This window comes from Glycine max, chromosome 20 (genome assembly GCF_000004515.6).
Source record: "Glycine max cultivar Williams 82 chromosome 20, Glycine_max_v4.0, whole genome shotgun sequence".
NCBI classification, from domain to species: Eukaryota; Viridiplantae; Streptophyta; class Magnoliopsida; order Fabales; family Fabaceae; genus Glycine; species Glycine max.
In genome coordinates this window covers 40,977,713-40,998,823 of record NC_038256.2, presented here as the reverse complement: position 1 = coordinate 40,998,823, position 21,111 = coordinate 40,977,713, and the positions used below count along the sequence as shown (strand labels likewise).

Below are 21,111 nucleotides of genomic sequence, written 5' to 3'. Positions count from 1 at the left end.
AACAATCTGTTTCCTATTTGAGTGTATATATCCCTATGTATGTAAGATATGATGTGGTTTGTGTTTTATATAAATTGATTGGGTTTTAAATTAAGATTTGATAATTATTTAATTTCATGACCGTTAAAATTATGTTTTTATAATGTTGCCAACTTTTGCTTATTTTTTTTTGAAAAAAATGTAAATTATATTAAACCCAAAATGATACAACAATAAACGGGCCACCGCAGCTAGAGAAAATCAAAAGTCTCCCTAATACAAGAAGACCTATATCAAGATGCTAAACTAAATACAACAAGTGCGCTTGTCTATACATAACAAACTTAATCTTGCTAATAACCTCTATTACAGAAGATTGATAATCTTAAAAAATCAGCTTATTCATAGACAGCTAGATGCAGTAGAGTGTAATTGCTATAGCCAGACAACGAAATTTTTCTTAAACACCTTATGTGAATTTGCTCCTAATTAAAGAATCAGTAATGCGCTGCAAAGGAGTGAAACACCTGCGGAAAGGAGCCAAATCACGAATGTGAGTCCAAATTTGGAGAGATTTCCTGCAAGAAAAGAACAAATGAGCATTTGGCTCAGTCTAGTTTGAACATAAAGGACAGAGGGAACCCTTATTCAAAAAAGTAGCTTTGTCAAGAGTAAGCAGCCGTTTCTTTTTAGCAAACCATAAAATGAAAAACATCTTAGGGGGATTGTTGGGTTCCATGTAACATAACACCAACTAACAGTAGCCTTGACACCTCTCATGTATTCATAGAATTTGCAAACAAACAATTTGCTTATTAATTATATTAATAATTATTTAATTGCTCATTAAGTTATAAACTCATCCAATTATGGTTGTTTTCTAGACAATGCAAACAGGTAATTGTACATAGTCCATTTCTTTCGTTTGATTCAAGGAGTTATTTTTTATTATCATTAATGAGCCATTCGTGTAAACAAAAGTATATTTTATTTTGTATTTTTGTTTAATATAAACCACGCGTGAAAGTCTTACAATAATTGAGGGATTTTTTTTTTAAAAGAATTGAGGTATTGCTTTTAAAGTAGAGAAAATTAGACGACTAACATTGCTATACGGGAGTTACAAACATTGCCTTGAAGGAATTTTTTTAGATTATTTTTAATCCTCTTAATATCTTTTATGGTAAGTTTTAACTATGTTTTATACTTTCAAGACCATAAATATTTTTACTTTTCATTCAATATTTACCATAAAAAGTAATAGAATGATTTATAAGATGATATAGTAAAAAGATTTAGCATTATTCATTTTTTTTAGTAAACTTATGATGCAAACAGTTGTTCGAATTCGCTCTTCAAAAAAACACAGCAACGTAGTTAGACGTGTGTACTCAACAGTCAAAGCTAAATATGGTGGACTTTCACAATTTATGTTAAGAATCAAGCTAATCTAATATACAAATAGCATTTTAAAAAAAAATCTATTATACAAATATTATTGTATAAAAGACTAAATTAGGGTTTCTATATACAAGCGGGTCTTTTGACACCTTCGAAGTTATTTTATTCTTTTAAAAATTAAATTAAATTTTAAAAATTTCAATTATGTTTTCAAAATAATAAAGATAATCAAAACGTAATTGTTTAGTTAATAAGTAATTTGTACATGATTAGAATATAATTAAAATACTTCATAGAGATAATATATCTTTGCTTTCAAGTCAACCCAGTTTTTTTCATGTATAAAAGAAGGAAGTCAGCAAGAGGTGCATAAGCGAAGTGATTAAGCAAAAAAACCCGTTCGGATCGGATGTGCATAAGATGCAGCAAGCCACGATAATAGATCGACATCGCCATGAAAAGTGAAACCTTGAAACCAATTGCAGTTGTACACGGTTATAGCACAAGCTGTGCCAATACCAAGTCCAAAAGATCCAACGTCAGGGTATACAAAAAAGAAAGTTGTAACAACACTTTAATTTTTAATTTATGTTTGAGACAAAAGTAATTTTATTAATGAATCAGGATTCTTATTTTTGTATTTATTTTACTTTTATTTTATTAGATGGATTTTGCATAGGAATGCACATAATAATATTTTTAAGTGCAAATCAAACATTTTGATGTAATCAACCTTCAATGGCTTTACATAGCTACCATCATAATTCCCACCACTGTCAGTTTATGTTTCGCAATGGCAAAGAACAGAATGTCCTGAACTGCCGCATTCGCCATTCTAAGCAGATACGTTGTCCCATAATCAACTCTAACCTTGAAGGTTTCTAGATTAATTATGTACATAAATTAAGCATAATCATATAATTTATGAACCAGTCACGGTCACACATAACAATGATAACATATAGTATATATTATGCATGCATATATACCATTCTTTGAGCATGGATGAAGATCACCAGGTTGCTCGTTAATTGTACGTAAATAGCCGCATGTCTCCTACTTCTACGAAGTTCATTGTAAACCTCAACGACATCTTTCTTCCACCATTCACCTATATATAAATAATTAATTTCCATCTCAAAGAATTAATATATTAATATGTTTGTAATTAATCTGTTTTAATTTTACTTTCTATATATACGCCTCCACCAATTTAATAATCCGTATGTTTAAAAACAACGATTAATATTTCTTTTAAGTGATACTCCGATGACTAAATTATATATCCTCTCGAATCAGCCTATGAATAACAGAATAAGTTTACAACTTCAATCCCTCGTTAATAATTTAATATACATACTCAACCGCTTTCTTTATTTTTTCGTCGTCGAGAAAGTAAAAATTTATTAGATCAGAGAAAAGTGATCAAATAAATATTGAGCTAGTTTATTTAAACTTAAAAAAAAATAATTTTAAAATAAATATTTTTTAATAAATTAATAGGATTTATTTCTTAAAATAAATAAAAAATAACTTAAAAAAAACAGAAATAACATAGACAAATACATTAAAAACACTGAAACTATTTATTTTATTAAAATAAATATTTTTTTCTTCAAAATATAAGTTTAAACAAGCTCATCGATTAATCCCACCAACAAACAAAAAATCCAGAATCCATACTAATTGCATGTTATAAATGCTGTCACACCCCATAAAAGACTCCTTGCTCCGCAATACTATATGTATAGCATTGCAGATCGCCATAGCGTTATGCTCCTTAGGTCAGACTTCCGTACGTGCCTTAAATGCCACCAAAGATAAGTCTTCGAACACCACAAATTAACAAAAAATAATGATCCCTTAATTTAATAAAAACAATATTACATCGTTTTTTTGGGTAAAAAACAATGTTGTATATTTATATACGTGTTAGATCGAAGGTGGTTTGACATGAATTTGGTGACAAGGACTACTTGTCAATTAATGATTTTAAAAGAAACTTAAAAAAATTAAAATAAAAATGAGTGAAAAAATAAATCATAATTAAATTTGGTGACAAGCATTACTTGTAAAATTAATTATGAATATTCATTTTATAAATCAGGTATTCAATGTATGAGTTTGGTTTTGAGCTAAATAAATGGTTAGGCTTGTTATATATATGCTTTAATTGGCGATCTAAATTCTCAATTATATGCAAGCAATTTTTGTCAATACTTAGCTTTTGTTGTGTTAACTGTTAGGCTTGTTTAAAAAGTATAAGTAAATCAAACTGAAGGAGTAACCAAATGTTTAAAATTGTTATACTCCATGTCCAATTAAATTTTCTAATATCTATTAAATTGTTTCAGACAAGTAGTTCTGTCAGTTTTGATTCTTTTGAATCATGATAAAACTTAATAAAATAATAATAAAACTAGCATTATATAATCATTTAATGCATGAAAAGACTATTTTGATTTCATTTGTAAATAAAAATGATTAAAATGAGACTTTTAAAATACAAAAAATTAAAAAGTATGAATAAAAATATATTTTAACCTTTAACATATTATTCTTAATTGAATATAAACTGATTTTTTCTAATATATATCAATTCTTTCCAGCTATATCAAAATTTTTAACGTTAGTTCTATCAAATATAAAACAAACAACAGATGAAAGTATCTTTTTCGCTAATGAATGAAAGGAAGTTCCATTTACATATATATATATATATATATATATATATATATATATATATATATATATATATATATATATATATATAATTCAATCAAGTAAGAAGGGTATTAATTAGCTGAACGCAAGTTTAATGTTATCTTTCCCCCAAACGTGTACGTATATACAAAGTACAAACTACAGAACATAATATATAATAAAAAGTTAGAATTAAAAAAAATGTGAATAACAAAAAAGCTAACACATACTCCCTCCTATTTATAAAATTCTTTTTAAAAATTTATTTGTGATTTTTATAATATTCTTTTAATTTTTAGTTGCATTGATTATTTTTTTAGGTATTCTTACTTAATCATTTTCTCTTTAAACATTAATAAGAAAAAATTAAATAAATAAAGAAATAAAAAAATAATTTTAAAATGATAGTATAAATAATTTATAAATTTAATGTGATTAATTAAATTAATTATTTTTTAAGAGGTGTGAATTAGTTGAAAAAGTTTTATAATTAAAAATGAGGGATTACTTATTTTAATTAAACAATCTTAACTATTCCATGGATAGCATCATCAGTAGTACTTCATTATGGCTTTTTAAGTAAAGTTGTTGCAGTTCTGTTTTCAACAAGCTCACTAAATAAGGTAGTTTCTAATTTATACCTTCAGCTCAACTTGCACTTGACGAATTCCTCTTAAGTTTCTTGATAAACATGCGACAGTGAGGCCGCACCAATATGTAAAGACTATGACTAATTAATGCACCTAAATGTCTATCTTTATTTAAATCTCTAGCTCGAAGATATACAAAACCTCTCCTACAGAAAAGTTTTCAGACACACATATATATATAGATATATATAACAAAAAAAATAATAGCAGTAGCGTTATATTAGGAGTTGATAACATTCTCTCTTTCAAGAAAATGTCGTTTGGCAAGAAACTGTTCCTCCAAATTCTGTGGTGGTTTTCCTTGATCGGTCTTAGTTCCCAAAGACGGAGTCATTACAGTTTTGTTGTAAGTCCCATCATCACATCATATCTCGTTTCCTAATACTGTAGCATGAATTGGTGAAATGTTATGTGCCAGTGCCATAGTGTTCATAAATATATTTTTCATCTTTCTTTATTCGTACTGTTGCTGCATGAAGCATGCCTACTGCATAATTCTAGCTTCTTGAAGTGTATATGTCACATATAGCAGAATCTTGAAGTGTATATGACACATATATTTTGCATGATATCCTTTCTTTCCTATCGTTCACTTTCATCTTGTTACATTTCTTCTTTTTTTAATATCTTTTTTACCTTTAATTTTGTTTTTGTGTTGATTAATTTATATTCATTACATTGATGCTATTTCAGTCATTATATTTTATGATACATATTAATGATTTTGGAAACCCACCACCTCTCCCAACATCAATAACAATAATTAATAAACCCCTATTTACCACGAGAAATTAAATATTTTTTTCATTTTCCTTTATATATTATTAGGACTATTGTTAATATGCATACGTGAATAAATTCTTTTGTGAATGTTATTTTTTAATAAATAATTAATCCATGTGTGAATTGTTATAAATTTTTTATATTATTTTTTTATTTTTATGGTATATTTTTGTTACTTTCAAGTCAAACTAAAAATAATTTGTGATTGATTGATAGAGGAAAAACTTTTATACTAACAATGCATGGCCTATTAAACTATTATTTTTATGTTTTGGTTTTCATTGTAGTATTTCTTTTATGGTTTCTCATGCATAGATTTTTTCACGAAAAGTATACACATTTATTCATAAATAGATTTAATTAAATAATCAACAAATTGTTAAACCACAGGAAATTAATGAATCCGTTTGATTAACTTGCAGGTGAGAGAGGCCAATTATACAAGACTCGGTTCAACAAAAAGCATATTGACAGTGAATGGGAATTTTCCAGGACCAACTATCAAAGTCCACAGAGGAGAAACAATCTTTGTTAATGTTTATAACAAGGGCAACTACAATATCACTTTGCACTGGTATTGAATTTACAATCTTAGCAATTTTGATGAGCAATAGAATAGAGCATCACATTAATGGATGAAAATTAATCAAAATGCCTAACTAACTAGAACTGATTTATGGACAGGCATGGAGTGAAGCAGCCAAGGAATCCATGGACAGATGGTCCTGCATACATCACTCAGTGCCCCATACAACCTGGAAGGAGATTCAGACAGAAGTTGATTTTTTCTACAGAGGAAGGGACCATATGGTGGCATGCTCATAGTGACTGGTCAAGAGCCACTATTCATGGGGCTATCTTTGTCTATCCAACCAAGAATACACCCTACCCTTTTCCCAAACCTCATGCAGAGATTCCCATCATATTTGGTGTGAAATTAGAAATATCATCTACATTTGTTCTGCCTCCTCATGATTTGATCCAATAAATAGCTAGAACAAATTTAATAGAAACATTGGTAAATTAAAATGTAACATTTTGTATATTCATTCATATCCAGGAGAATGGTGGAAGAGTGATATCAATGAGGTGTTCACACAATTTATTGAATCTGGAGGAGGCCCAAATATATCTGATGCTCTCACGATAAATGGTCAACCTGGGGATTTGTACCCTTGCTCAATGGCAGGTAGGCATCAAAATTTCCAATTGACATGACCATTCTATGATTTATTTGATACGTGTTTGGTTCAAAAAAGTAACTATTTGTCAATACTAATCATTTGCCAAACATGCTCATAGAAAGTCTGAAGTTTATAAATATATAATCTTATTCATATGGTTTCAACTAACTATTTCGTCTTTTCAAACATTTGTATCTTTGAGGTTAAGCTCATCTAAACACAAAACTTTCTTTTAATTTTCAGAAACGTTCGAGTTTCATGTAGAGCAAGGCAGGACTTATCTTCTCCGTGTTGTCAATGCGGCAATGAATCTCATTCTCTTCTTCTCTGTTTCAAAACACAACCTCACTGTTGTTGGTGCTGATGGTATGTTAACCAAGCCATTGGCAAGGGAATACATTTGCATATCACCGGGACAAACAATGGATGTGTTATTGCATGCCAACCAAGAACCTAATCATTACTATCTTGCTGCAAGAGCATATTCAAGTGGTGTTGGTGTTGCCTTTGATAACACCACAACCACTGCTAGAGTAAAGTACAGTGGAAACTACACTCCACGTTCATCTCCTTCATTGCCTAACCTTCCCAACTTTAACGACACGCGTGCTGCGTTGGACTTCATTACAAGCTTGAGAGGCTTATCTGAGAGATACCCTCGCCAGGTCCCAACAAACATCACAACTCAAATAGTGACCACTATTTCAGTTAACACTTTGCCATGCCCTAATAATGGCAGAACCTGCCAGGGACCAAATGGAACCATTTTCGCTGCTAGCATGAACAACATAAGTTTTGACACCCCCAACGTTGACATACTAAAAGCCTATTACTACCATATCAACGGGGTTTACAAACCGGGATTTCCAAGATTTCCACCCTTTATATTTAACTTCACTGGGGATTTTTTGCCTGTAACATTGAATATACCAAAGCAAGGGACTAGGGTTAATGTGTTGAATTATGGTGCAACGGTTGAAATTGTTTTCCAAGGGACAAACGTTGTTGCAGGGATAGACCATCCTATGCATCTCCATGGGTTCAGTTTCCATGTTGTAGGATATGGTTTAGGCAATTTTAACCAAAGCAAGGACCCCTTGAATTTCAATCTTGTTGATCCTCCTTATTTGAACACAGTGATTGTCCCTGTAAATGGTTGGGCTGCTATTAGGTTTGTGGCTACCAACCCTGGTATGTGGCTTGGAATACTAGCTTATTATATTGATTTAATTCTTAATTTCCAATTTTCATTTTATAAGTTGAGATTTGAGAACTTGTTTTTGTTGCATGAACCGCATGTGCCTTTTCAATTACAGGAGTATGGTTCATGCACTGTCATCTAGAGCGCCACCAAGCTTGGGGCATGGAGACGGTGTTTATTGTGAAGAATGGAAAGGCTTCAAATGAAACATTACCACCACCACCGCCAGATATGCCCTCTTGTTGAAGAATATTATTCTAGACTCTCTGTTTAGTGACCTTTTTATTTTGATGTATTCTGTTTAGTGACCTTTGATTCGTTGAAAACAATAAGTTACACATTTGTTTTACCTTATCTTTCAAGAAGGCATGTATTGCAATTTTGGAGAAGAAAAAAAAAGGTTGTCTTTGCTTTGCTATCTGTTGTTTTATTATTTTTTGCACGTTTTGGGCTTTTCCATCAATGTCTGACATTTATAGTACTAAACACTCCTTTAATTAATGCATAAAAAACACTCTTTTAATTAAGAATTTCTTTCGGCTATTACTTAAGTTTGGTGCCTCGTCTTTGTTTGGTTAATCGTTGCATGACCATCACCAAATTACAAATCCAAGTCAAAAGTGAAAAGAAAGCTCAGAGTCAAACATTACAAATCCAAGTTTCCTTTGATATGATTTATCTATGGAGTGAGTATGTTGGAAAAAAATTTCTCTGTTTGGGAAGGAATTACATTTGCTGAACTTTCCTTTAAAGTGGCACGTTTCCTTTGGAGGTTTCCTTTTTTCTGCCATTTCTTTTATATTAGAGGAAGGGATTCTGTTGTTTGATTGCCTGCTGCAGGGGTTTTTGATGTACGCTTTTGTTTTTGCATTAGTGACTTGTTTATGTTGGTGCTCATTTGTGTGGTCTGCGTCACTTTTTTCTTTGTCTCTTTATGGGAGCTTATGTAAGAGACTATGTATGCAGAATCATCTCTTGTGCTTTTATTCAGCTTTCTTATGTTCAATATATTACTCTTTGCTTATAATAAAAAAGGACGTAGGTTCAAATCTTGTTACCTATGTGAGGACCTTTCATGTCTTGACTCTGATAAATCTCTGGTGCTCACCTAAATTTTTCATTACCAAAGCTATATGAATCCTACAACTCTTGTTTTATCTCATATACAAGTAAACATATCATTGTTCCTTAACCTGCAATCCTATCAGCATAAGTACAAAAATTCCTACAAAGCTATATGAACATCATTAGGCCAACTGTCTAGCACCCTGCATTCATTTCAAACATTTCATGGGCTGGGATTCATTGACCATTCACACAAAGAGAATGAAAAGTTCTTTAACCCACTAGACAACCAAGACCAAGATCTAAATTAATCATATCAAACACAATCTGTATTAGGGACTTCATGATTAAAAACAACACTATTTCTATGCAGCCAAAGAGACCAAACAGTCCACCATGCCCTCTTCATATTCTTTGGAAAGAACCCATTGGTGTGTTGAAGAAAATGGTTTTTAGACTCCATTGGCAGCATCAGCACTTGGATTACAAGCTAACCATAACAGTTAAACAAATATATATTTCTCTAGTAAGTTAGCAAGCTTATGTTACAAAGCCCTGAATTGCAAATTCGCAAGGGTTTTTCTCTCATCTTCTTGACTTAATCTCTTTATCTCATCTTCTCGAGGTACTTCTCTGTCTTCAATTCATTTTAAACCTAGTCTGTGGATTGTATTGCCACCTCATGGTCTCGTATTTTTTTTGTTGCTTGGGAAGTTGCTTGCTTCACAGTTTCATGTTATCTATTCAAAATCTAAGGTAAATGAAATTGTTATGCTACAGAGTTTGAAATTAATAGGTGATAATTCATGGTTTGTCTGTTTAATTCAATGCTATTTTGTTTGTTTTTTATTTCAGTAAAAAGCACTAATTATTATTTTTATGTCAGAGTCAATGTTTGAAACTAGTTAAACCTAGGAGAACCAGGCAGGAAACTTTTAAATATTTGCAATCAAGTACCTTAAACGGGAATGAAGTTAGAGATTTGGTGCATAACAATATACGTGGCAGTGTGAAACACTATAAGAAACAAACTTTTTTCCTTATCTTTTTCCCTTTTCCTACGTACCCATCCTATATATTTTCAACAACTTTATTTGAGTTCATAGTTATGCAAATTGTTTGAAGATACTTATTGCTCTATCTAGCATTTTACATGTTTGAGCCTACTTTCAATTTTGACTTGGCGACAGTCATGTGACCCTTCAACCAAACAAATAAATATAAGACACCAAAGCAATAGCCGAAAGACAATCTTAACTAAAGGAAAATTTAATGTTATAAATCTCCGATGTTGATGGACAAACCCCGCAGTGCAGGTGCCAAAAATAATAAAAGAACAAAATCATGACAAATCAAAGCACACGGAGAACTTTTGTCTCTAAATTTGCAATACACGCCTTCCTGAAAGAAACGAAAAAGGTAAAACAAATGTGTAACTTATTGTTTTCAAAGTTCACTGAATAGGGAAAATCCAGAATTTAATTTTCTTCAACATGGGGGCATGTCTGGCGGTGGTGGTGGCAATCTTAGATTTTCAGACTCTCCATCCTTCACAATAAAAACTGTCTCCATACCCCAAGATTGGTGGCGTTCTAGATGGCAGTGCATAAACCATACTCCTGTAAATTGAAATCACATGCATGGAATTCATGTAACAAAATTGATCTCTAAACTTAGAAAACAAAAAATGGAAAATGAACAAAAGAAGTTAAATTAATATAAGCTGGTATTCCATGCCACATACCAGGGTTTACAGCCTCGAACCTAATGGCAGCCCAGCCATTTATAGGCACTATCACTGTATTCAAATAAGGAGGATCAACGAGATTGAAATTCATGGGATCCACGCTTTGGTTAAAATTGCCTAGCCCATATCCAACAACATGGAAACTGTAGCCATGGAGATGGATGGGATGGTCTATCCCGCCAACAAGGTTTGTCCCTTGGAAAACAATTTCAACTGTTGCACCATAGTTCAGCACATTAACCCTAGTCCCTTGCTTTGGTGTATTCAGTGTTATAGGCAAAAAATCCCCAGTGAAGTTAAATATAAACGGTGGAAATGTTGGAAATCCAGGTTCGTATACCCCGTTGATATGGTAGTAATAGGCTTTTAGTATGTCAATGGTGGGGATTCGAAAGCTTATGTTGTTCATGCTAGCAGAGAAAATGGTTCCATTTAGCCCCTGGCAGTCGTTTCTGCCATTAGGGCATGGCAAAGTGTTAACTGAAATAGTGGTTACTATTTGAGTTGTGATGTTTGTTGGGACATGGCTGGGGGCTCTCTCAGGTAAGCCTCTCAAGTTTGTAATGAAGTTCAACGCCGCACGCGTGTCGTTGAAGTTGGGAAGGTTAGGCAATGAAGGAGATGAAGGTGGAGTGTAATTGCCACTGTACTCAACTCTAGCAGTGGTTGTGGTGTTATCAAAGGCAACACCAACGCCACTTGAATATGCCGCTGCAGCCAGATAATAGTGACCAGGATCTTGGTTGGCATGCAACAACACATCCATTGCTTGTCCCGGTGATATGCAAATGTATTCCCTTGTCAGTGGCCTTGTGTACACAGCATCAGCACCAACAACAGTGAGGTTGTGTTGGGAAACAGAGAAGAAGAGAATGAGATTCAGTGCCGCGTTGATAACCCGGAGATGATAAGTCTTGCCTTGCTCTACATTTAGCTTGAACGTTTCTGAAAATGATACGAAAGTAAGGTGGTGTTTATAGCCTAACCTCAAAGATACAAATGTTTGAAATAAGAAATAGTTAGTTGAAAACCATGAATAGGATTATATTATAATGTTTGAATTTAATTAGAACATAATATATAGATTTTGGAATTTTAAACATTTTTTTAGGTCACATGGATTCTTATTTTAAATATTTTATTTAATTAATGGTTAAATTAAAGATAATTAGTTAAGTAATTAGGTTTAATGAAACATTGAAGAATTTTTTTATAAACTTAAGAAATAGAAAAATAAGCATAAATTTAATTATTTATCATTAAATGTAAAAAAATGAAAAATATATAAATTAGATAATAAAAAAATTTGAAAAACATTAATGTTAAAGAAATTCTTCTTAAATGCATAACAAGTCTTGTTTGCTAAGGTTGAATTTGAAAAAAAAATCACCTCAACTTGAATTTGAAAAAAAAAATTGAGATTCAATTTGAAAAAAAAACTGAGTTTGAATTTGAAAAAAAAAATAATTATGATTGAATTTGGAAAAAAAAGGAATTGAATTTGAAAAAAAAAAAACTTAGCTTGAATTTAAAAAATAGAGGTTCATAAATGAGAAATGAGAAAACCAATTGGGTTTATAAATTGTTACCATTTGAATCAATCTATACTGTACACAACCATTTTTTTTTCAATCATTGTACTGTATAAAACGTTTTTTTTCTGACGTTACACTGTGCAAAATGCTTACCGATCACGCTTTCTTCATCCAATTTTTCGAACGTTAATATATACACAGTAAACAATCACTGTGTACATAATGACCATTTTCACTCCCCCCAACGTTTCACTTTCTCCTTTCTTTTATTTTTTTTTTCACTTTTTCCTCCTCCCTCTCTAGTGCCTCTCCATCTTCCCCTAACATTCCACTCTCTCCTTCCCTCACTCAACCTTTTTTTTTCACTTTTTTTCCATTTCCCTTCTTCTTCCTTCCACCACGGTGACCTCCCCCTCCCCATTCTTCCTCCCCCCCTTTCCTTCTTCCTCTTCTGTTCTTGCTTTTTTTCCTTCTTTTATTGTTTTTTTCTTTTTCCCGCGGTTGGTTGTTGGTTTGTTAGTTATTCTGTTGGTTTTTTTTTTTTATGGCCTAAATGCATGCTTGGCAAATGATTAGTTTTGACAAATAATTAGTTCTTTTGAACCACGGATATATGCATCAAATAAATCATATATAGTATGGTTACCTGGACTTGAGCAAGGGAACAGATCCCCAGGTTGACCATTTATAGTGAGAGCATCAGATACGTTTGGGGCTCCTCCAGTTTCCATAGATTGTCTGAAGACCTCGTTGACGTCACTCGTCCACCATTCTCCTGCATATGCATAAATAAAATGTTACATTTTTCCTATGTTTCTATCAAATATGTTCTTGCTATTTGATCAAATCATAAGGAAGCAGAACAAGTGTAAATTAAGGATATTTTTCGTACCAAATATGATGGGAATCTCTGCATCGGGTTGGGGAAAAGGGTAGGGATTATTCTTATTTGGATATATGTGGATAGCACCATAGACAGTGGCTCTTAACCATTCACTATGAGCATGCCACCATATGGTCCCTTCCTCGAAAGTAAAAATCAACCTCTGTGTGAATTTCCTTCCAGGTTGGATTGGGCACTGAGTGATGTATGAAGGGCCATCTGTCCATGGATTCCTTGGCTGCTTCACCCCATGCCTGTCCATAAATATATACAAGTTTTAGTTAATTAGGCATATATATATATATATATATATATATATATATATATATATATATATATATATATATATATATATATATGATTCATTTTCATCCATTATTGTGTTGCACTATTTTATTTTCCATACCAGTGTAAAGTAATATTGAAGTTGCCCTTGTTGTAAACATCTATAAAAATTGTGTCTCCTCTGTTGGCTCTAATAGTTGGTCCGGGAAATTCTCCATTCACAGTCAATATGCTTTTTGTGGAGCAGAGTCTTGTATACTTGGCCTCTCTCACCTATAACATTTATCCAACAATTTACTAGCATAAATATACGCATAAATTTTTCATATGATAACTTTATAGCAAAAAACCAATATTATTTTTCATACAAAAATCATCTATATAAAAACTAAAAAAGAAATAATATGAACCAAATCATAAAGAAATAAGAGTTTAGTAGACATTCAAGGTGAATGTAAAAAATTTCACATTTACTATTAATTAATTCATCAGAAATTAGTTTTTACATCACTTTTAAAAATAATAATAATAATAATAATAATAATAATAATAATAATAATTACTCCTGGTAAATAGAGATTTATCCTTATTACTGTTATTTTTTTATTGTTGTTGGGTCCAAAATCATTATATATATTTATCATGAAATGACTGATATAAGAACCCTAAATAAATAATAGCTATTACTATTATTAAATACTCTTACGTCGGCCACTATCTACTACATTACTATATACCACTATAAAATTCAAGAAGAATGCAGCAATATTTAGGGAAAACTAAACCAAAACAACATGTAAAAAAATATAATTATGAACGCTATGGCGCATAACATTTCACCACTTCCTGCTAAGGTGTTAGGATTCGAAAGGATCTGATGGAACTCACAACAAAAGTGTAATTCTGTGCTTGGGAACTAAGACCGATCAAGGAAAAACACCACAGAATTTGGAGGAACAGATTCTTGCCACGCGCCATTTTCATAAAAGAAAATATTATGCAACTCCTACTATAATGCTATGCTAATAGTTTGTGTTATATATATATATATATATATATATATGAAAAACTTCTATGTAAGAGTGTTATTCTATCTTCGGAGAAGAGATTTAAATAGAGATAGATTTGAGTTGCATTAATTAGTTATAGTCTTCAAATATTGGTGCGGCTTCACTGTCACATATGTTTATCAATAAAAGTAAATTATAGGTCAATCTAGCCATTTAATTCACTACAAGACGAAAATTGTAAAAGAAATTTAAGAGGGATTCGTCAAGCAATTTGAGCTGAAGCCTGAAGGTAGGGTATGAATTAGAAACTGACTCATTTAGTGAACTTGTTATCAACTGACCTCTTCGAAAACACTGCAACAACAGCTTTACTTAAAAAGACATGAATATCCACTTCGATGGTATAGTTAAGATTGTTTAATCAAAATAAATGTTATCTGTTGGTTGTTGGCTTTAATTTATTTATTTTTAATTCTGATTTTTCATTATATTATGGTTTGTACTTTGTATCTTAGCACACGTTTGTGGGAAAGATATATTAAACTCGAATTCATCTAACACCCTTCTTCATTATTGCCATAAAGAAGCCTTATTTGAAAATTCAATCTTATAAATAATATTCTTAAAAATATCTTCAAAATGATCAAAAGAATATCATATTTCTTAATATAAACTAATTCGACACATGTGTTTAGTAAGTTACTTCAATAACTTATAATTAAGTCTTTTTAATTAGTCAGCTTATAAGTTATTTTGACTAATTTATAAGATAGTTTAATTAAAGGTATATAAGTTTTCAGTTTTTTAACTCTTAATTTGACTAACTCATAACTAATGGATTAAAATTAGTTTATAAGCTTTTAATTAACTTATCAGTTAATTTTATTAAACAAATCTATAAACCTAAAAACTGAATATTAAATATTGTCAACCGTTAAATAGAGATTTGGTTGTTTTATATTTTGATGGAAATTTGATATAGAAAAATAGAGATTGAAAATTTTAATTTTATTTACAATTTTTTTAACATGAAAAGATTATATTAATAGAAAAGCACGCCTTTTGTAATATCAGGAAATACTTCTAATCAAAGGATTTATAATAAAATTTACTATTGCCTAGAAAAAATTTGAGAATCAAACCTAAGTCATAGCCGCGTAAGAAGACTCGACTAAATGTGTATATTTATTGTTAAGGTTATCAAACTCTGGAAAGTTTTGATAGACTAGTCAGAATTTCATAAATTTAACTTATGGACTCAATTTAGAGATTCGTAAAAGTTCATTTTATATAAAAATAATAATATAATATCTATAAATAGTATACCAATTAAAAATTTTAACAATATAATAAAGTAAAATAGTAAATCATAAATTTCACAATACTTAAATAATCAAGTCTAGTAATGCATCATTGACTACTAAATAATAACTTGCAGATGTTATAGTAGTGGTACATCATTATCATCAACGGTTTGATGTTATTAGAGAACAAAAAATTGATTTTATTAAATGTGAAAATTTTTTTATTTGAGAATAACACACTAAATGAAGGTATGACATAAAATAACTCAACATGACTTACATTTTAGTCTAATTTTTTTAACTCGTTGACTCGGTGGTAAACTCGAGAATCTATCGAGTTTATTTAAAGTTTATAGAGTCTACCCAGAATACGTTAAAAAGAGAGTTTATACACGAGTTAACTCATATAGGATAAGTGGTCTCATAAACTCATAATTATTAGCAAGTTAACTTGAAAGTTTGATAACCATGTTCATTTTGACTAATTTATATTTATGAATGGTATTTTAAACATTAAAAAATTATTTTATTAATTAAATAAAAATTAAAATTATTTTAAAATGAAGATGTAGATATTTTTTGTGTCTCATAAACAAAATCAATTGTTATTAGTGAAAATTTTAATTTTCTTAAAACAACTCTACTTTCTGCCTAATTAATTTTAAAAATATGAATCATGCATTAACCAAACATGACGCATTGATGTACAACTTTGTGTGTGTGTAGTTTTCCGTTTAAAAAAGCTTAACATACCTTTGCCACCAAGACATTTTTCTAGTTTTTAATTTCTTGCCACAAATGGGGTTTGGTGGTTATTATTTCAGGGTAGGTAGCAAAAACTGGCAAACCAAAGGTACGTGTAACGTGTATTGGCCTTTCTCTTTTAAGGCTAATGAATTTGCATTGACTACCTGTCCCTAATCCCCACCACAAAATGCAACCGTTAACACGACAAAGGCTACCTGTTGATAAAGCTCACTCACCCAAATTGTGTTTAATTAAAACAATGATAATAATATAAGTTTCAAACAATGATTTCTATAACCGTACAAAAAAATAATGATTTCTATATTTATTCTTCTCTCTAGGATAATATTCACATTACAAAGCGATGCTGATTTCAGAGACATCGTTAGAACATGGATTCTCTGAAGTCACAGCAGATCTCAACCGTGAAAATTAAATTACATGCATTAAAAAAATATTAAAATATAATGCAAAAAAAAGTTAAGCATGCAGCTTTTGGGTTTAGCTATTGACGAAGCCAACAGAAGAGGAAAGAGCCACCCTGCACGTAATTTTATTCAGATAAGCACAAACCATATTGATGTTTTATTTAGCCTGTTCTTTAAGTTGTTTTTCAAGTTTAAATTTTTGTAATATTATCGCTTTTTATTGGTCTTCTTAAATATTATTTTAAATAGTTTCTATAACATTTAGTTTTTTTGTTTATTATAGTCTCTACCGAGTGTTAACTATTGAGGTGGCTATTAGGAACTAAAAATAGGATATATTTAAAGGGAGCTAACTAAAAAGTGTTTAAAGTGTATATGATAGGGATACTAGTTAATAGAAATTAAGTAACAATTTATACTAACACCAAAAAAAAAATATTACAAAAACTATCTTAAAAGAAAAATAAAATAAAAATACTAAAATAAAATCGTGTATATTATAGGACTAAACTGAAAGAATATTTTTTTACTTCCATATATAGTTTCAATATGATTAAATATATTTTTAATCACTGAAGTATAGTCAATTTGTGATTTTAGTTATTTTAAAATGATTTTTTAAACATAATTCCTGTAATATTCAATTTTTTTCTACTCTTAATTTCTTAATCAGTTCCCTAATTAGAATTTGCCTAAAAATTATTAACCTGGCTGATTTAAAAAATAAAATATATGAACACAATTGACTTTTTGTTTAATTTTTTCTCTCTTATATATTAGCTAGGTATGACCTAAAAACAGTTGGAATATTCAAAGCTCAAACAGCTGATAAGGAGACTTTGAGTCACCTAGCTTCCGGTGCGATTGGCCAGATCAATCTTAGTTTTACAACCATGTGCTTTGAGTTAAACAATTTATGTCCAATCACATTTTACTCTTAGGAAACAAATTAAATTAACCTAATCCTCAATCTATTTTGTTTCCTACCTACATTAATGGTTATACAAGATACTATATGTCAAACATCTACTAAAGTATTTTTTTTCTTTTCTGCATCTGTTCTCCTCACTTGTCTTCTTAGTATTTTATATTTATTCGTGGAAGTGTGTGAGAATATTAGGTCATTCACTTTCTGTAAGGACTTTGGGGGATTCAATCGTTAACCAACCTAGCTAGTAGCATGGCTAGAAGGACCTTGCAAATCGAAAAAATTCATGTTAACATGGCTCACCTAATCTTAACACGTATCTTAACTGCCGTTTCGATTCACAAATTTCGTTTTTATTTTATTTTATTTCAATGGCAAAAGCTTCGTGAATTCTATGGTGTCGGCTACTATTAAACTTTAAACACTAGTTAGAAAACAAGACGCGTATGTATGCAACAACAGGCTTCGTCCACGCTGATTAGTTGCATAATTGAAGTAAAAAAGATTTTCCCATTCTTTTAGATAAATATTAACAAGTTTCCGAAGTATTCTGATTCAAAAAATCAAAATAAAGATTTTTACTGAAATAAATATCATAACATTCACCGGATACTCATCGCTTTTTTATGCAATTGATGCACTATTCGTTAGTAAAATATTTTATTTAGATTAAAATATATTTTTTATTTTTATAAATACCACGATGTTCTAAATATGCGATTTTTTATTCGGATCTAAGTTCAGAAAATCCGAACTTATTGTGGTGTTGGCTGGAACCACCATTCCATTGCTGAGCTGGACATCTGACGTGGACAAACGGGCCCAAGAAAGGAGAGGCCCAATTGGATGCGATCGCAATGTTTCCATCACAATGGCTTCTAGGTATGGCATTATGATCACATCAGGGTTTGCAATTACCCTTTTGTTTCCAACAACCTTGTCAAGCTCTTCGCGAAGCCTAGTCTGCACTTGTTGGTTCAGAATAAGCTCGGCCATTACCCACTCGGTTAGAAGGGCTGTTGTATCAGTGCCACGAAATATCATCTTCTGCATGTAATCAAACTCGTCAGCAAACGACATATTTTGACCTAATAGTTTCGGCAACGTACGCTTCTAACAAGTGTACAACGTTTCTGCATGTAGTCAAACTCATTACTAAACGAAATCCACCTTTACAATTGTACAAAAAAAGTCTATTTATTTTCTATCCATTTTTCTTGCAAAAAGAAGTCAAAAGCATGTTGGGACCACCAATTTTTCTCTCTCAATATAGCATGGTTGCTTCTAGAGTCAATATTTGTATCTCCACGTAAATCTAAATTTTTTTCAAAAAATGTGTTAAGAAGAATGGTTAAAGGTGGTCTAAACTCTAAAGGGATAAGGGATCGAAGTTTCCAGCACGTGGATTTTCATCTATTAAGTCTCACTTAAGTACGAAACAACAATAATATTTATACACTTATACAATATATTGTTTTTCTTTCTCTTATCTTTGTTGTTATATATACTCCAAAAATAAAGCATATATATTTTATCATTTTTCGGTATCTTTTATTGCTGGGTTATCATTTTTTAATAAGATTCATGCAAAAGACGGACAGATTTCCAGATTTGATACTTTTGATATGCACGTGTTAAAACATGCATGAGCAACAAAGTTTCGTACGCTAAGATAGAGTAAGGAAACACAAACCCATAAAACGGCAATAATATCATCATCCTGGAGCTTGTCATCCCCTTCTAGGGAGAGCAGCACGTCCACAAAGTCCGAGTCATCAGAAAGTTCCTTGAACGAAGGCATTATTCGGTGCTCCTCCAAAACCCGCTTCACAAATTTCTTAACTCTGGGCGCAAGAACCGAGCACCGTTCTCGAATACGCAAAGGATCGTAAAAGAAGCTGATCCAAGGAACATAATCAGACCAGTTGAATGCTCCCAAAATCTCAAACCCTTCCATCACCATCTCACGCACCTCTTCAACCTCATAGCTACTATTGCTTTCATCATGGTTGTACCGTCTTCCGAAAACAGTGGTCATAACGTTATTAAGAGAAGCATCCTGAAGATGTTTTCTTAGGCGCACGAAACCGTTTTTGGATTGTTCGTGAGCTAGGGCAGGCAACATGGCGGCGCAGTCTAGCAAGCGACTAGGCTCGTGAGCTAGAATGCGCCGCGGGGGAGAAGAGGTGGATTGAGGCAACCCTACGCAGCAAGCGCCAAAACGCGCCGTTTGGTGCGAACCCAATCAATAGCGCGGTTGAACATGAGGCTCTTGGCGAAATGGGGTGAGTTCAAGATTTCACGCGCCACGTCAGCGTTTGAGGTTACAACTGCTGGTGTTGACCCCAAACTGAAGGCCATGGAAGCGAGGGTGCGGTGGGGATGGCCATGGTTTAGGCTGAATATGAGGCCCAAGAGTGGGAGTCCTTTGGGCCCGGTTATATGACCTGGCCCATTTGGTTCCTTACGTTTCTCCATGCGACACCTCCTCCTCCTCTTTGGGAAGGCCCATAATAGAAGCCCAATAGAAAGATGTGTAGCTAGGATTACCAACACCGGGCTGTCAAGTAAGTTTTGTGATCCTGCTATGGCTTGGTCGTTCTTTTGGAAGGAGATAATTGGGCCGTAGGTTTGGGCCAGCAAGGAGAGGGAGCAGTGGGGCTTGGGGCCCAGTTGGTGGAGGTTTCCGATTATGGGGAGACCGGTTGGACCGGGGGGTTGGCGTTTTTTAACGCGGTGGTTCAGAATGAACCGGGTCACGACCAGGAATAATGTGACGAGTAAAAACAAGATGTGAACCTCCATGTAGTTTTTTAGTTTCTTTCTTAAGGGGAGATGGAAACTATATTGAGTTTATTATATGAATATTATTAAAATAAATAATATGATAATATCAAGGATTGTGGGCACCGCTACATTTGAATTGAATGCATATAATTATGCGGAAATCGCCCTGTATACTTTTAACATATTTTATAAGACGACATTTTTTTTTTGTTTTTAGACAAATGTTAAATTGATTTGTTTTAACATGATATCTTGAAAAGTGTATACTCGGTAGTACAAAAAATCCGAAACAGATAAATAAGAAGATAAGAAAAAAAAACTTAATTAGAATGAGGAGCAAAAAATACAAAGATATACTATGAAGTAAATGCAAAAATTAAAGTTTAAAACGATTGGGTTGTTCAATCAGGTAAAGAGGTACCCAGTTGTTGTTGCCTTGTGGGTGAGGTCGTTGAAAGTTATACTTCTTACATATTAAAGTGAACTCAGAT

General features: G+C 31.9%; 2 protein-coding genes and 1 pseudogene across 2 annotated transcripts; 1 reads left to right on the top strand and 2 right to left on the bottom strand.

Moving 5' to 3' along the window:
* The first annotated feature begins 4,890 nt into the window (after positions 1 to 4,890).
* LOC100808617 (laccase-15) lies at positions 4,891 to 8,313 on the top strand. The gene is made up of 6 exons (XM_003555372.4): positions 4,891 to 5,079; positions 5,939 to 6,090; positions 6,201 to 6,445; positions 6,577 to 6,705; positions 6,944 to 7,891; positions 8,017 to 8,313. Exons 1-6 carry the CDS (start codon positions 4,987 to 4,989, stop codon positions 8,145 to 8,147), a joined length of 1,698 nt encoding a protein of 565 aa, XP_003555420.1. The 5' UTR covers positions 4,891 to 4,986; the 3' UTR covers positions 8,148 to 8,313.
* Positions 8,314 to 10,224: 1,911 nt separating this feature from the next.
* LOC100788301 (laccase-15) lies at positions 10,225 to 14,491 on the bottom strand. Its single transcript, XM_003556134.5, has 6 exons — positions 14,305 to 14,491; positions 13,538 to 13,689; positions 13,141 to 13,385; positions 12,895 to 13,023; positions 10,711 to 11,658; positions 10,225 to 10,585 (listed from the first exon to the last, which is right to left on the bottom strand). The coding sequence occupies exons 1-6, from the start codon at positions 14,398 to 14,400 to the stop codon at positions 10,455 to 10,457; spliced, it is 1,701 nt and encodes a 566-aa protein (XP_003556182.1). The 5' UTR covers positions 14,401 to 14,491; the 3' UTR covers positions 10,225 to 10,454.
* Positions 14,492 to 18,541: 4,050 nt separating this feature from the next.
* On the bottom strand, positions 18,542 to 20,638 carry LOC100808088 (cytochrome P450 78A7-like; annotated as a pseudogene).
* Between the last annotated feature and the right edge of the window lie 473 nt (positions 20,639 to 21,111).